The sequence below is a fragment of the Mycteria americana genome, chromosome 5 (genome assembly GCF_035582795.1).
Source record: "Mycteria americana isolate JAX WOST 10 ecotype Jacksonville Zoo and Gardens chromosome 5, USCA_MyAme_1.0, whole genome shotgun sequence".
NCBI lineage: Eukaryota > Metazoa > Chordata > Aves > Ciconiiformes > Ciconiidae > Mycteria > Mycteria americana.
Window position 1 is genome coordinate 33,077,944 of NC_134369.1, and position 18,102 is coordinate 33,096,045.

The 18,102-nt window shown below is 35.9% G+C and overlaps 1 protein-coding gene across 4 annotated transcripts in view; it reads right to left on the minus strand.

Moving 5' to 3' along the window:
* Positions 1-18,102, minus strand: part of TTBK2 (tau tubulin kinase 2) — a 110,495-nt gene that overhangs the window by 23,250 nt on the left and 69,143 nt on the right. For 3 of the 4 annotated variants that reach the window (XM_075502815.1, XM_075502818.1, XM_075502816.1), the window contains 8 exons: positions 15,663-15,728; positions 14,974-15,066; positions 13,835-13,960; positions 10,610-10,767; positions 8,777-8,993; positions 7,355-7,566; positions 5,551-6,154; positions 195-443 (listed from right to left, as the gene is read on the minus strand). In XM_075502815.1, the coding sequence (XP_075358930.1) occupies positions 195-443; positions 5,551-6,154; positions 7,355-7,566; positions 8,777-8,993; positions 10,610-10,767; positions 13,835-13,960; positions 14,974-15,066; positions 15,663-15,728 (1,725 nt within the window). The remainder of the gene's footprint in view (positions 1-194; positions 444-5,550; positions 6,155-7,354; positions 7,567-8,776; positions 8,994-10,609; positions 10,768-13,834; positions 13,961-14,973; positions 15,067-15,662; positions 15,729-18,102) is intronic. The other variant, XM_075502819.1, reaches the window with a different exon arrangement.

Genomic DNA, 18,102 nt, shown 5'->3' on the forward strand with positions numbered 1-18,102 from the left:
TTCCTGATCCTATTCCTGAATAAGATCCATTCTTATTCCCTAACTTGATCTTTCAAAATATTTTCTAGGATGTTGTGTATAGCAGTATGACTAGCATATGCCTACTACCGGACTGTGCAGTGCAACTGAAAATGTTAAACTTTGCAGATGACTGCTACAATGCAGTCACTTTTATGAAGACAAGGCTTATTCACCTGCTGAAGTTGTGCTTTTGAGATGCGAATGACAGGGGGGAACTTGTTGCCACAGGGAATGACAGGAAGCTGCCTACGACCAGTTGAGCGGGAGGAAGAGGAGTGGCTCTCAGCTGATTGACTCCTTGGTAAACCAGCCTCTTTCAGAGGGTCCGAGTGGATGGATAGATAGGCTATAGGGCTCATGGTGCGGAGGATGGGACTTGAAATTCTTGGAGTGGAGAAATGCAGCATATGAGATGAGTTGAGCTGTGAGAACAACATGGTGGGGAAGAAAATAACGTTTAAAAATCAATATTTTAATAATTCTTGTTTATGTCTTGCCTATATGCATTTTATTAGAAGACCATATTCACAACTCATTCACAGGCTAAAAGCTGATAATTTAAGAGGTATCTGAAGTCTAATCTTCACATTTTCCATCAATTCTTAAAAAGCCAGTATCAAAACCAAAAGTGAGCATCCTTTCTCGAGCTGGCTCCTACCTTCATTCAGTCAGTCAGTAACAATCTAGGGCAAGTTTAATAAACTAACAGTCTGTTCCAAGGACATTGCATACACAAACTAGTTGATTGTTGACTGGTCCTTGCAAATGCTCAGCACATCCGTGCAACAACATTGTTTTCTGAGATGACTATATTTTTAGCATATACACCCACTGCAGGCTTTACAAATGTGATGGTACAACTATGGCTATAGCAGCATATATTAAGAACTGTAGCTGACAGGATTGATCAGTAAGATTAGTACTAAACAATTTTGATGAAATTTCCCAAATATGGGATTGAACTAGAAGAATACACTGGCCCTGGAGAATCCATGAACAATCGCTTCATCTTGAACTACATCACTCAAGCATTTAGAAAAGAGAAAGAAAAAAGAAAAAAAGAAAAAAAAAGAGAGAGAGAACCAGAACTGTAAAGTTGAAGTGTTCCAAACTAATAATTTTAGAGAAAGTACATTTTCAGATTGGTTATTGATGATTCTAATAAACCTATAGCTTTGACATACAACTCTGAAATCAACTGATTCTTTGCAAGACCTTTTCTAGCGCTGAATAAATATCTGATGGTGACACATCTAAATACCTGTAAAGGAGATTGCTATATACAGTCTGCAAATCTTTGTTCCAAGTATATTTACACAAAACCACGAAGAGTAGGGATATGGAAAGTTTTTGCAAGCTTCATGAAGGTGATTTTCTGTTTCCTACCATGGTACTTGCAATTCTAATCTGTATTCCTTGGAAACAGAGAGCACCTATCAAGCACTTCAGTTTCCAAGGAAAAGGTATTTTCAATTGTGTCAATCCTAAAACTTCGGTTCCCATAATGCATAGCTGTCTCTCAACTGAAAAAACCTAGTATTTCCAGTATCTCATAAAAGCAGTAAATGAGGATAGAAGGTACATGAAAATTAGACGACTTAGAACTCTGAAATAAATGGAAATTTAAGAGCATGTTTTTGATAAAACATAATAGTACCTCAATGTACAAAATGCTAATTTCAGCAATATTTCTAAATAATAACAATAAGTAGATTTACACAGTCAAACCTCTTCTATAACCCTGCATATATATATATACGTGTATATATATATATATATATGGTATTAGACTGCCCACCAAGTGTGACTAGAGCAAACTGTTGTTTAATTTAAACTGAAGATGAAAATAGAATTAGCTGTTACATATTGGATTACTTCAACTCCATTATTATTTCTTTGCTGAAATATCTGCTTGACAAATTATATGTTGCAAAGTTTTGTGCATGCACTCTATGGAGTTCACTGCAATTCAATACAAACACAGTAAATTAATGAGGCCATGGTTCAAGAACACAGCAAGTCCAGCTTTAGTCTCTTAGTACCAGATCAAGGAAAAGAAAAATAGACCTGTGTGATGCAAAGTGCTGCTCCAGTATAAATTCACCATTAGTCTAGATCAGTTCAAATTCTTTTGACAGATTAACTTCATACCAACAGATATTACAGCAAATCAGGTACTGTCTGTCCTCCTGCAGCCAAAGTCAACATAAAGCCATTATGAAAGCATAAAGCCAGCATATATACCCTAGTATGCTCTCAATAGTTCAACAGAAATGTGACCATGTGACCATGACGGAGCCAGATCAAACTGGTATTTGCTGGTAGCACACAGAATCTGTATTACACTGGAAAACCATGACTGATAACATGAAAATTAGTTCTCTTACCTGCAGGCTTTTTTCATAATAGAGAGCATAATTTGCTACAGCAAATGACATTTTTTATGACTGAAACTTGCTCATCCCCAAGCCAATAACTTATGCATTTTTCTCTTTTATTTTTTTAGTTCAGGTTTCCTTCCTGAACTGCTACAACTTTACATTCTTATTAGAATACTGATGGTGCATGAAACAAGTAAGAAATTATATTATCATCAGTTACAGGAAATGCACGTACACACACAATTTCAGGAGGATCTTTTATCTACAAATGGAAGGACTGCAGACCAGCAATTTCTTTCCTTCAGGAGAAAATAAAATTATGGGTGAGTATATGAACCTTTAGTTTCTCATACAGAAACATCCTTGCTACTACTTACTACTTAAATAGTGAGCAATAAAGCCCTGAAAGAAATAAAGAATAAAGAAGAATCATCAAAGTAAAAATGAAAAATAAAAAAAATACATAAAACAGGAAAACTGTTTTATTCATTCACCATTGAAGTAACTGCTTGCATATTTAACAAACCTGTCAGATTAAGCTCAAAGAACATAATTCATCACATGTTCTCCTAAGTGACAGTGAAGCAGGTCACTAGAAATCCATATGGAAGGTATATTCATAAGCACAAAGACCATGAATGCTGACATGTTCTAGAGTTTCAAACCGTTTGAAATGAGTAAACTGTTTCAGAAATTATATTAAGCTATTATACTACTATAATTTCAACGTCTATTTTTAACCCCTTTTAGTAACACTTCAGTAATTTGATTTATGGTCCTAAACTTACATTCTTGGATCCAAGCCTGCTCTTAGTAACTGGTGCAATATAATTTAATCAGCAGAAAAGTAAAATACAACCCTTTGCCCATTATTTGTATCGTCAGGAAGGTGCTACCTAAATAAAATTACTAAAGAACAAAAACATTTGATCCACAAACAAGGATTGCATTCAAAGAACAGTTTCAGGTGAGTAAATGCTTTGAGGAAGAAGGAAAAGGACTCTACCAAACAGCTCCCTAAGGTCACCAGGACTCTGGGACAGAGAGAATTACTGTATGAAGAGGCATATATATACTGTCTCCATGTGAAGTGACTAGGACACTCACCTATAAGAACAGCTAGGTTCCAGTACCCACCTCAAGGAATATTGAAGCATCTTTTATGAAGTGGAATACCATTGACAAAGGCCAGAAAGAACAACTCACCCCAAATATCCTCCAGGGCTTTGTTTGGCTTTCAAGGGCTAATGAAGTAGATGGAAGACTATCACAAATTGCCATCACAGTTGGAATAGACACACTGCATAGACACACTCTGTTCCCAGTTTCTAAATCAGCCAAGTAATTTCTATTTTCTTTATTCCCAGTTCAGTTTATATTTTCAATTCCACATGATTCACCTTCAAAACAGCAAGTTCCTTCCTGCCATTCATCTTGCCATTCTCACAGCACTACCTGCCCTTCCAGGATAATATAAACCATATTCATTTCCCCCATTTTTGAGGTCATGACAAATATCCATTACCTGCTTGCAAAACCAAACTAAAAACTAATCTCTCCCCAGTGTCTTCTTCAGCCAGTATTTCTTCCAATACATCTTATAATTAATTGACCTTGTGTATAACTATTTCTGCTCCCCTGCTCAGAAGCTTTTTCCTTTCCAGATAAAGATATTGTCCATTACTTGCACTGTAGTACATTATATTTATATCACCTCTACTTTCAGTTTTAAGTAAAATAGCTATTTCCCCAAAAAGAGCCAAGTTTGTGTAAAGTGGGATAGTGCATTTGCATACAAAATTTCAAGCTGTTTTTTAATGGCTTTCAAAATAAAAACAGCTGATAATTAGTATTTTGTACAGGACTAAGTGTTGCTCTTTCTTGTCTGTTTTACTAAAACTAATATTTTGAACAACTGAAAACAACTGAGCAATTTAAATTAATTTTTCACCTTTACAAGTTTCTAACCCATCAAAAACTCTTTCATGGAACTAATATTTCAACTTAAATCTCAAAAATCTTCTGTTGTTTAACACAGTTCTGTATTTTGAATCATGCAAAATGAATCTTCTATAAATTACGTAATTTACAAAGTATGATATCTAAATATAATCTTGTAAGAAAGATATGATCTTGCATTTTCCATGAGAACCTAGGTGTATTTGAAATTTTACTGTACAGCTGTAGTTAATTACTTTGAGCATTTAATTTTCACCATAAAGGATATGCCACACCTTATTATAAATGAGTGGTTGGTGACAAGTTTCTTTTACAGCCAGCTCATTAGAAACTTTCATAAAAAGTGGTGATAAGCGAGGGAGAAGTACAGCCAGGTTTCTTGGCTCAAAGGAGCTTGAAACAATTGTCCTTTATATCATACATGACACAATATCTACTGAGAAAATGGGAGAAATAACACCAGGAGCTGATTCCCAATCATTTAACCATTAATCTCACTTCCTCCTTAAGTAAAGCCAAAGTCGTCTTTGTTTAGAATCAGTGACAGAGGAGAAAAAAAGTAAATGTTCAAAACCTGTGCAAATGAGAATTTTTTAGAAAAGATAGAGAAACACAAAAAGAAGAGAATGCAATGGAAGCAAAACAATCTGTCTTAGTGAAGAGAAAACTCTGGGAGCAAAGCAGTAGTTGCAAAATTATCTTGGAAGTGAGAAGTAGCAACACTTATACAAACACCTTGTTGCCTTTTATAAGGAACCATTAGAAATTTCAGAAGAAACAGGAAGAAACAAAGGGAATTCCCAATCAAAACACTACACCAATGATGGTGACAGCAAGTAACTCTGTTTCTTTAATTTCAGCCATTTACGCTTTTCCTGAAACACATGAAACATTGTAGCACAGTATTTTACATATTCATTGTAATTTTATGTTTATGTACTGCAAATATAATGAACATGTATTTGCATGTGTATCTCTCACTGATTAGGAAGCACTGCATGAGGAGCTTCTGTAAACACTCATGTAACAGAACATGGAAGATCATTCCTCAAGAATCAAGTCCCATATCTGATGAAACTAGGAATTTCTGCTACACTACTGGTATTTTAGTCACTGCCTTTTCCCTTACTATGTCCTCATATAATTCTGAATAAAGAGAGGTCAACAAAACAGCAACTGTTTCTCTTACCGGAGTGAGTGCTCCTTCTGCTTGAGCTTCCATAGGACTTGTAGGAGTGGCTGCAAGAAGCTGTCCAGCAGCTCCAGACAGAAGTTCCAATTTATCTGTAAGCTGTTCGGAAGCAGCAGGATGACACTCCATGGATAGAACAAACTCCACCCCTGAGGTCTGGTTCTTGGCATGGACACTGTTTCCTGCCCATCCACCCTGTCTGGGTTGCTCTTCTGGAGGGGTCTCCTCTAGAACTTGTAGTACCTCTGGCTCTTCATCTGAGGGACTTCCAGTCGTTTTGTGCCCTAAAGCCTCATTTGTTCTGAAGTCCTGTAAGTCCCGTTCCTTATCTATTATCACCCATTCCTTAGAATCAACCTCCTGCCTGCAGGAGCTTAAGTTGACAGCTACAAATCCATTGCTAACACCACCATCAACATGTTCTGGAGAACTAGCTGACACAGGCTTTGAAGCATCGGGAAGATATTCTTCATCATAGTGCCAAACATGGTCCATGCGGGCAGTCACAGGAGCAGGAGTGGGTGTTTTCTGAGAAAGAGGAGGAACAGCAGCAACAGGAGTCTCCGCTGCAGCGTTCAAGTCTTTCTGCATCTTCTCCAAACTTAAGAAGAGAAGTTAATATCTGAATTAGTTAAGAATCAATTAAATAATGTAAGCTACATTTGAGTTTTTTCAGTAGAGGAAAACTAGATTTATACAAAAATTTGTTGTCATATTTTAGAACAATCTACAGTGGTTGAAAGATCCAGAATTTGAGACAAATAACTCTGATGTCAAGTAAAAATGCATGGACAGTCTTAGCAATTTGCACATATTTTAAGTGTAATTGTAATGTAATGTATTGTATTGTAAATGTAATTACCAGAAGGGAGAATAGTGAGTGGATACCAGCTCAGTGGTGAGGCTACCACCAGATGTCCACTGTACTTAATTTATGCTACAAAGCAGAGACTCAAAGCAGAACAGAAGAAATAGATCTCTCCAGCAGCAGTTAGTAGATGCTTTCAAGAAGAATGTTATTGATCGTTTTGATTCCTTATTTATGCTTTGCGTAACTTGCTTCATCAAACAAATTCAAATTCCTAACCCCCCTATGATGTATTTAGAAGGATTTTGCCACTGTCAGCATCTCAGCTGTCTTCTACTGTCCCCACTCAGCCTTTGCCTTTCAGTCAGATTTCACCGTGTCCTTGTCCCCTTATTCCTTCTACACATAGGCAAATTGATTGAATCTGTTCTCATACATCTGTCTCTTCTCTACCTTCAAATTCCATTTTAAGACCTCTGTCTTCTATCAAGATTTTTTTTTATGTTGGTGCAACACCTTTGGGCATAACTAAACCTGCAGCATGCAGGTAGATTTCTAACTTGACTTCATAACTCCACTTCTTGTAAACTGTTCTTCTCATGTCATATAATCTAATTCCATGTTACCTCTATTGAGCACCTGATGTCATCATTCTTATTTAGGATGAGTTGTACTGACTGTTCAAGAGTATCCCACTGAAGAAAAGGTAATAAGCATCAGGATTACACCACTAGGTCTTGAAATAAAAAATTCTCAAGTGTGGAAGTCCGACTTTAACTGTACACTAGCAATAATCTTTCTTTAAAGAAGCTGCCAAGTGGTGAAATCCATTAATTGAGCAATAGTATGAACATAGTAAATACTTTGCTGTAGCTTGCATAAGCATAACTCAGCAGCTCCATTCCTGGTTTTCACACGGTAGAGGAAAGCTGATAGTATCTTAACTACATACCCTGAAAAGATCTAAGCATAAAAATAAAATAATTTCTTTACCAGGTCTCAAGAAATTTATCAGTGTCTGGCTTTGACTCCAACGTTAGACGCTTCTCCAGTTCAAAGCTGTGAATTGAACGTAACTTTCGCACAAGTGGGACATCTCTGTCTAGCTGGGTGGTCTCTGAGCGAACACGAATTGGAGAACCGAGACTTGGTGCATTAAGCATTCCATTCACTGGTCCATGGCTGTTTTCTTCCTCTGTGGCAGCCTGTGCAAAAGGTAAGATAAAAATGTAACTCACTAGGACCAGCAAAACAGAGGAAGACAAGGTACTACGTGGTGAATACCATCCAGGTTTTCAGCCAGTGATAAGCCAATTTTTATTTGGAATGGTCCTTAAGTTCATGCCATAGTTAAGGCAGTTTAGATATGCTCTTCAGCACACACCTACAACAGACAAAATACTAGTAATATACTAGTTCTGGGCAGGTCTGAGAACAGGAGTCTCAAAAACCCAGTCATACACTTAAATTTACTCTGATACTTCATACCCACCTCTGAAACTTCCTTTAATAATAGTCTGAAACCTTGCACTTGGTAGCATTTTCAGTCTGCTTTACAGTCAATTACTCTTATTAAAGAGAAGTTAGTTTCCAAGCCACCTTTATGATTCTCTGGAGCATATAACACTTATACACTAAATCTAGTAGATATTTCTGCAACTTAGACCTATGTTTTACTCCAACCAGATTCCATCTTTCTCCCTTTTTGGTAAAAGAATAATCAAACAAATAAGCACTTTTGAAATTAGGCATCATGCCTTATTCTTTCCCACAATACATTTTTTGCTAGTAAACAAGAAGTAACAACCTCAAAACTAGACAGCTCTCCTAGCTAAAGGACATTTCAGTAGCAGATCCCTCTTCACGTTCAAAACATTTTTATATCAAGAAACAGGGCTTCTGCGTGCGCAGCTTTTGCTTTTCCTATTAAACTGTCTTTATCTAAACCCATGAGTTTTCTCACTTTTACTTTTCCAATTCTGTCCCTCACCCCACCGGGAGGGAGTGAGCAAGTGGCTGTGTGGGTTGCTGGCTAGGGTTAAACCATGACATTGTATATTCAGTATCTAACTTCTACACATGCAAGATGCAGGAAATTTGCTTTGGTTTCATTCAGTAAGCAAGAATCAGAATCATGTCTGAAGAACATGAATAAACTACAAAGAATCTCAAATTATCAGCGATCTACTATCCATCATAAAGACCTGATAAAGTGACACAAGGCCCAAAAGCTTGTCTGCTTGTTCCAGTATATAAATCACTAATAAAATGTGTTAGCTCTACCATAAATCTTGTTTTCTTAGACCATTCTGGCTAATCAATATTAGTAAGACTGCATTATTAATTATATCTTGTACACGCTATGAGGACAGGAAACTGTTCAAACAGGTCTTCACAATGCAGATTTGTAAGTACCTTACAGATCCCTAGTTTTATTTTGTTTCTGTTTGCATCCATTTCTTCCCAAACGTCTTTTTCCTGAGGACGCTGATGCCCAGGGGATCCAGGTAGTTTCTCTGGTGAGACACCAACTGGAATACCATTCTCTCCATCACTGAGCTGTTCATCAGGAAACACTTCATCTGTGTTTTCTCGCAGCAAATCTCCGGGGATAGGAGTGGCATTGGCAATTCTACAAAAGTAGTTTAAAAAAAAAAAGGGAAAGGTAAAAATTTTGAGACTCTAATGTGTTTCTTGAAATTATTTTCTACTCTAACTTATTTTCTGCTCTATTAAAAGAAAGGAAGAAACAAAAAATTACAAGCAAAAACACACTTCTGTAGAAAACTAAATCTTGTAAATTATTTAATATAAAAAAAACCCTACTTCTTGGCTTTCACAATTTATGTTTCTTTAATTCAGGCACATAACAAAAGGTGTAAATGAAAAACAATCACTTAAAAGCTGGGGTTTTTTTAATGTTTTCAAAGCAACTTCTGAGAAAATTTGTTAGAGATCATGTCCAGGCTCAACTTCGCTCCTGACTGTTCTACACAGAGTTTTCTATTCAAAAAATTAATGGCAACTTTCATAATATAGTTTCCTTTTCCCAAAAATTTGGTAGAATAACAAAACATACTGTGTGAGGAAGAGAGATCACTCAGCAAACTAAATGCAGTTTTAATCACTATTCTTATCAAAGTGCTATTTTAGTCCAATTATTGATAATCAAAACGTAATATAGATAATCAAAACGTATATAACACTAACAAGACGTTACATTTTAATGAAAGTTCTGTAGTCCCATTGACTTGGGGCTAAATAGGGCTAGGGCTTAGCTCAGTATCTGAAACTGAAGCAATGCTATTCCTAAAAAGTGAATGGTCAGAAGGTCAATTAAAAGTCATTCCTTTACAGTCACCAAAATTGTTAACTGCAGCCAAGACTATCAATAACTCCAGCGTGATGCTCAGTGTGATAATGGGACTGAATGATACACAAAATCCCTGTCAATTTCAGTGTGTTCAATAGTGCACAACATACAACTGTGTAATATTAACACACCAGATAATGTCTTGACTGACATTTATTTTAACACTTTTTTTTTTTATTTACCTAGAAATACTGGGAATTTAATATATTCTACGTGAAATTCTGGCATTTTTCAGCCTCACTACACTGTCAAAACTCCCACGTCACAACCTTTGTGACTCTTAGATAAAAAGTTGATCTACTCAAGGCCTAGAACAGGCACAAAGTCTTCCTCCTCACCCATAAACACCTCTTATATTCTTCAGTCCCCTGAGATGAGTATGGGTATTATTAAACGTATCTCGTCCAGCTTACTTAATTACAGAACATCTCAAAGACCACATTAAATATTATTTTAAACATGACCAAAATCTATTTCCAAATTTCCTATAAAATCCATTCATTTTTCAAAGTTATAAGGAAATTGCAGCTAGTAGTTTATTCCAAGCTTACAGAAAACAATGGGTTTATTTCCAGGCAGTTAGACTCAGGACGCATCATTTAGTTTCACAAAATATGATTTAGCAAAGGATGGACTAGCAAATTCCCATGCAATTTCCTGAGCTACTATTTTTTATTGCTATAAATTTAGGACTGCAGTGCTGATCTTTCAGGATAGTATAAACAGGAGCCCTAAAAAGGGAAATACTTCAAATGCTCCCAAACCTCCATTCCTCTATTTATTCAACATCCTGCAGAAAAAACCTAAATTATGGAGATAATTTCCCTTTGGTACTCTGCGGCTGCTTTTCAAGTGACCACAATGTGCATAGATACCCAATTGCAGCTGGAGTAAGACGAGTGTGTAACTGAGGTGTGGTTGAAGTTGTTGTTGTTGTCAGAGAGCCATCAGTTCCACTCTTCTCCCAGTCAAAAGGGTCACTTTCAATAACCCCAAATGTTTTCATGCTGTTGTCAAACACAGACATGAGAAGCTAAAAATTAAGAAAAAAGTTAATAAGCTTCATTTTTGTCTAAGAGACCAAGCAATTAAGAAATATCCTCCTGTAATACTTTAACATGTCTCTTCTTGAAGATTTTGACTGACAACAATTTTCTAAAAAAAGGACAGAGTTCTTTATATTAACCATTTCTCATTTCCCAAGGTTTCAGAGTGAAGATATGCAAAATTCTGTTTTATTTAAAAAAAACAACAACAACAAACACATCTGTGTTTTTAGCAGTAGAGGCAAAGAAACACCATAGGCTTCCATAAAAAGACAGAAACACACACACACACGCACACAGAGGCATGACTACGTTGCTGCAGAACAGCATCCAATGGCTCTCCAGCAGAGGAAGATAAAAGAATATATTTGGTAACACCATTAGAAACCAAGGAAATTAATGAGGAGTACAGAGGGAAGGGTACTGATTTGCTAATTAATACATTTCTGTCATTTAGAATCACATATCATTTACTTTATCTAATGCTGACATTAATCCCACAGAAATGTCACACTGGAAGCTTTCCAGCCTCATTTTATGCTGTGAAAACACATCTAGAACAATTTGTGTCCATGACAGAAAAAGAAATTGCATCCACTTTCCTCTCCCTGTGAAAAAAATTCATCTCCTTCTAGTCACTGGTGGGAAGGCTGTGTCCATATCACATCATCTCTTACTCTGTAACATTTCTAAAGTGAACCTTTTTTTTTTCCCTAAAAGCTAAAAATTTAGTTTTCATTCCTTCTTCCAATCTAGGATGCTGAAAATTTTTCTCTGGCCTCCTTTAAAAACACATACCCTTTGGCAACTTAAAATGGATGGGAAGTTTGGATCATTTTTCTTGTATAAAGTGGTCATATCCATTTTATCCTTGCTCTCAAGAACCTTCGGTGTGCCATCTATCCCAGTCAGTTCTGAAACCCTACTGAACTGCACAAAGCCATAGTTTACTCTCTGTCCCATACGTACTCTCCTTTATTGTCCTCTTCCTGTAAACCTTAAGCAGTGTCTCTGAAGTCATTTTTAAGGTCATTCTCCTTCAAATCTTCTCTACAATTTCTGCTATAATGCAAATACAAACTCAAATGCTTAATGATGTCAGGAGGCTGACGCAACGTGTGCATAAATACCTGAATAAAATAAACCTATCTGACATTGCCAAATCAAATGTGGATTCTAGGCCTATGTGATGAACTTTTTAGACTGTAAACTCTTCAAAGCATGGATCTTGACCATGTACATTCTTGTTCGGTGCCTAACCATAAATATGAACAATGAATGATACATATCGAAGGTATGAAGAGCATTGCTACAACAAATACTAGTTAAGAGAGACCAGAGCTTAACTGACCATGGAAAGTAAAGCACTTTCTCACCGCTCTAAATAAGACCACCTCTAAAGCACATGAGCAAGACCGTGTCGGAAGGCTCAGGCTGCAGCTACCCAACTGCAAATGTTCCATGACCAGAGGACTGTAAATTACTGGGCTGTCTCTATCATGGAGAAACTGTCCTGGTATCACATTAATCCCTGAGTGCATGTGCTGTGTTAGATACAAGTAGATCACAGAAAAAGGTTTTGCAAAAATATGCCTGTGTATGTGTTTTATCATTCAGGATATATAACGTAAATAAAACATATTTACCAGTCTACAATCAAGGTTTTTCTACGCAACATCAAAACTTCTGCAATCAGTAATTTTTACCACAGAAGAAAAAAATAAATCCGAGTCATCTTTATAACTAGGCATACAAAACACTCAAAACTTTCTTAACCATTTTCCTCACTTAATTGTAAACTATAGGAAAAATTCCATGGAAATTTGTAATAGAAAAGGAAAAAAATCAAGGTATTTATTTTTCAGGAATGCTGAACATCATCTGTATTTGTAATAAGATTTTTTTACATTCAAATTTTTGCACAAAAATTGATGGGGTTTTTTTGGTTTTTTTTTTTTGGCAAATGTTTAGACGAACATACCAGTACATTTAGAGAAATTCACTTACAGGAAATTAGTTATCCCTTGAGATTTTCAGTTCTTATTTCGAATCTTATATATCTCGATTTCTCTGTTAATCTTACCAAGTAAAGCACAGGAATCATTCTTACCAAAGTTACAATTCCAGAATTATTCAGTTGAACCAATTCAGCTTGCACACCAGCAGAAAACCATTCCCTCTGGTTTTGCTGAGGGAATGGTTTGAGTTGAACAAATGCACAGAGGCAGACAGGTAATGCAAGTGGGAAGCTGACAGGAATGTGTGTTTCTGGGAGCCAGAGGGAAGGCACACAGGGACAACTTGTCGTGGTGTGATGTTAGATCAGTTCAACTTCTCCCACAGTTTGTGAGACTGAAAAAACTCTCAGTCTCTCCCTCCCTGCTTTTCCTGAGCATTCCTCTGCTGCGTTCCACATACTGGTATAGAACAAAGTTCTATCTTTGAGTTTTATTTATTGTTAAATCATGGGTCAACACTGAGTGAATAAGACACATATTCTACAGCACATCCTCTCGGCACCTATCAAGTTATCACTGAGCTGAGGCTGTCCATTTCAGCAGGCAATACTCTCTTAAACAAAGAAAAATGACTAGTTTTCTGGTGATCTCTGTAGGCAGTACTTCAGTCTTAAAAACCCACCATGGCTGCATGTTGTGCTCTAGCTGTATAAATTGTCGGTGCTGAGCTCCAGATTTTGGCAAACTGCCAGCATGACTATCACTGAGAAAACAATCTGATCGATGTTAACTTAAGGAGCACCCACTAGAGGCTACAACAGTAGGACAGCACCTGATCCTAACAGAATACTGACTGCAAAGCAACTGTCAATTGTTTTTAGAAACTTAACTGCCTTACTCTTCACAAATGGAAAAAAATGACATCTTTGAACTGCAAAGTTTCCATGGCACTAGATGGTCATTAAAATAACCTTGTGGTGGCACAATCCATAATCACTACCAAGACTACACAATGAAATCAAAGGAAATTGAAGATGAAACAGCATAAAATTCTGCTATTTAAAAATCAGAAAGACAAAATAGTAAAAATGTTTACCTGGTAATCAGGCTTTGTAAAGTAATCCAAATTAGAAATGTGATCCAGAAAGATGTTGAATTCTTGAGGAAGATGTTTCAACATAAGTCTGTGCTCGTACCTTTCTTTAATGGAGCCCACTTGCTCCTAGGAGTAAATAACACAACAAACATTAACACGCCTTCATTCTCTGCTACAACATATTCACTTTGTATCTTACAGCCATTGAATACACTACTGGCCGGAAAGATGGGTAAGTACATTACACTGAATAGTACTGAAGAAGGCCATTCTACATCAGATCGCAAGGTAAGAAATTCTGTCATTGCCCTCAGTACACATGCAAAATAATGGATAAACTTCAAATTCAATATGAAAAGACATTTTATTTTCTGCTGTGTTTGAATGCTGCCTGATATCAAGGACTGTCATTAGACACTCCAACCTTTCTAAAAAGCATGTTTTAAAGATCTAAATATTGCATTGCATCATCTGAACTTCAGTCACTTTTTCATGTATGTTTGGTCATCACAGTATATTGCGTAAGATTAGTAAATCCCGTTTAGTGTAAGATGAGAAAAATCAAAACCAAAAAAGAGACGCTACCTATATACCAGTCATCTACCAATGCATAAACCACATCAGAGAGTAACCTTGTTTCAATCTAATTTCAAAAGAAGTTGAAAAAATAATAGGCTAAGTAGACGTTGTTTCTTCGCATACCTCACCTATGATATATGACTAAAGGCACTACTGCATATTGACTGATTCACTTTTGTTTACCAGCAAATAAGAAATGCCCATTTCACAAATAATCAAAATAGGTAAGACATTCTAAATGTGTGATAGGTGAAATCAAAAAGTACACAAGTGAAAACAGGAAAATGAAATAAGTGGCATATATACACATACTTTTGCCTTTTAAAACATTTGCAAACTAGAAGCACAATCCACTTCCTGCCTAGAACAGTTCGTAAAATTTGATTGCTTTATATACCATGACACTAGCAATGGGAACTAACACTAGAAAACACTGGAAAATGTGATGTTAAAATTAATGAACCAGTGATTCTTAGTGGAATCTTTATCACAGCATTTGCTTGCAATCCAGAAGTGCTTGTGTGCTCTCTTGTGCTCTTTGGTTTCACTTCTAGGTTTACCTTATCTTTTATCTTTCTCCAAGGCAGTTGCCCAACCACAAATTCCACCAACATGTAGAACAGGGACCAGAGGTCATCATGCCGACCCATTTCCTGTAAAAAAGGAATATTATTCTAATGCATCTTACAAATACCTATAAGACAAAAGGGAGGATAGATTATTTACTGCTCTGAAGACCTAAATTATTATAAATAAAAATTAATATAATCAACACTGCAAAACAAGTTCATATAGTTAAATCCAGCAACTATTTTAAGTAGAAACATACAAGTAAATTTGCATAGAAGATACAGAGAAACAAAACAGAAGTTGAAGTGTGTTAAAATAACATTGCAAATCTCTATACTGGAAGAGCTGTTTATTCAGATTCCTTTAGTGTATGATGTTAAGACGACATACTGGACATTATGTATTTTATAAAACTCAGCAACTTCACCTTTTTAATTTATTAACTTACAATACAGTTGAACACCAAATGTAACTATTAAAAGCACTATTATTTCTACAACAAGAACTTTTTTTACCCTCGACAACTGTAAAGTATATTATCCTTTCCCAAAATTTATAAGTATTAATTTCTACATAATAAATACACACATAAGAATACAAAAAAGGAAGTCAATAGCAACTGCATTACTGACTGCCTTCAGCTACATGAGATGGATATGATCTAGATTGAGATACTCACTCTGTTTCTATGAGCATTGATTGATGCATATCGTACTGTTCCTCGAAAACCAGCAACAGCTCGTGGCTGTCAAAGAATAGAAAAAGACTCTTATTGTCAGAAATAAACCCTCTGACTACTTAACTTGGCATCTACAAAGTAAGTATGGAGCCACAACAAATATCATTTGAGACTTTTTGTTTTATTTCAGTTTACCATGTTTCTACAAGTTTTCAGTGGAAATCCAAGTAGGCACCACAGTGACATATGTCAGAGTTTTTTAAACCATCTACTCATGTCAGTTTTTGTTCTCCACAGGCATCAAGTCCTGTTTACCTCATCCCTCAAAAAAGCTATATGGCAGAACTATTTTTTCTCCAATAATGAAATTATTTCTTGTTTTTAACTATTAGAAGTTTGAGGTTTTAAATTCTGACAGGATCTAAACCATAATGGTTTCTTCCACTTTGCTAAGATACACCAATGTAACGCGGTATGAACAGACAACCAGCCATTTATTGAAATGTGCTAGCGACATTTTCACAAATTATTTTCTGAACTAGCAAACCAATCAATTTTTTGAGAAATTCCAAAAGCAAGGAAAGCCACAGGTAAGGCTCAAAGCTGTGGCTGAGCAATAAATAGCAAGGGCTGCACTACAGGCACCAATTAAAAATATTTCTTTCTTTTCCAGTTTCTGAATACCAGCATTTCCTCCCTGACACTCTAGATATTGTATGATCATAAGGTGTTTTATAATCACAGAATATATTTTCCCATCCTTCTTTCCTTCAAATAAAATGTTACAAAAAGAATTATATAATTGATAATAGTCGTAATTACTACATACTTACAATGAAAAAAAAAAAAACCCCAAAAAAAACCCCACAAAACCAAACCACGGTGTTATTACTTTGCCTAAGACAGATATCCAGTCCATGTTACCCCCTTAATAAGTCATTCTATATAGAGAGAACTGCCAGAATTGCTAAATTTGCTTCCTTTTACAGTCTTATCTTCCCAAACAATAATTCTTTTTGTTTAATAATTCTTTCTAACAGTGAATGTGAGAAACTTGAATTATCTTCCTCACCTCTGACTTGTACTTAAAGGGGTATTGGTGATCTGTCTGCCTGCCCCAGGCTCATGACAATTCTTAAAATTTTAAAAAATTTTGCACAATACATTGAAAAGTCTGGTTTGATATACATACAAAGATAACCACAATAAAAAATTATTACCCTATTAAGATAAAACACTTCAGACTCCCCACCTATATATACACACACACACACACACACACATATATATATATATGTATAATTTCCTCTTATCCACCAAGAGATGCTACACTGAGAGCTATCATTTAAGTATGTCAGGAGCTGCCATTACTGTCAGTAACCCTATCAATTAAATCCAGCAGGATTATGCAGCAACATCTTTAAAAAGGATTCAACAGCCCATATAGTCACTGCCTGCTAGCGTAGTATGATGAGAGCTGAACCAATGTTAGTTAAGCTGGAAAATATTTTCTAGGATGTTCTTAAAATGAGCAGGTTCTCAGACAATATTCCATAAATCTTAGGTTTTGCATGTTATTGTAAAGTTTAAATGGTGCTCGGAAACATTTTGTGTTCAGGCAGGACAGACAATTGAGTTACTATCTTAAATCTTGTAAGTATATTATATTCCATACTGAACATTACCCTGAAATGAAGCATAACACTGTAGTTGCAGAAATTTCACAGCACCATGCAATTATAAAAAGACTAGCTCAAAATGCTTTGGAACTGCTAAATTTCAGGAGAAACTACATTTTTCAAAAAAAGGACTTAGGTCTCCTTCTTAGGAGACTTAAGATTGGCAAACCACCCAAGTAAGAATAATATAGCATTGCTGCCAAGACAGTCAAAACACAGATAAATTTCCAAAAAGATGCAGTTTGATGAATAGCACTTCTTCAGAACAGGACTGAGAGCTTAACTTTAAAACACCTGGAAATACAAATTCAGTAAATCCCAAGAGCATAAAGTTTCAGAAAATGAAACCCAATGCTTGCTGTCTTCAGCCTCTGGTCTGAATGTTAAAAAGGAAGGACTATATTCAGTTTTACTAAGTTAAATATTTCAATTCTTCTGAGAATACTGAAAAATATGAAAACTAGGATGAAATGAGGCTTTCATTCCTAGGGTAACAACTTCAATTTCTACTTGATAACTCGCACAAAAACATTCCAGTTGCTTGACAAGGAAATAAAAAAAGAGTAAGAAATGGCATACGGAATCTAAATTATCCCATCCAGTTTACAAAAACTAACAATCTGACCTATTCCAGTTCCATCCTGGGGAAAAAAGTCCATATGAGGAATTTCATTGTGTACCAACTCAATTGCTTTTAAATGTTAAAGTCACTGCCATCCTTAGACATTACTATGAAATTATTTGCCCTACGATGATTTCAA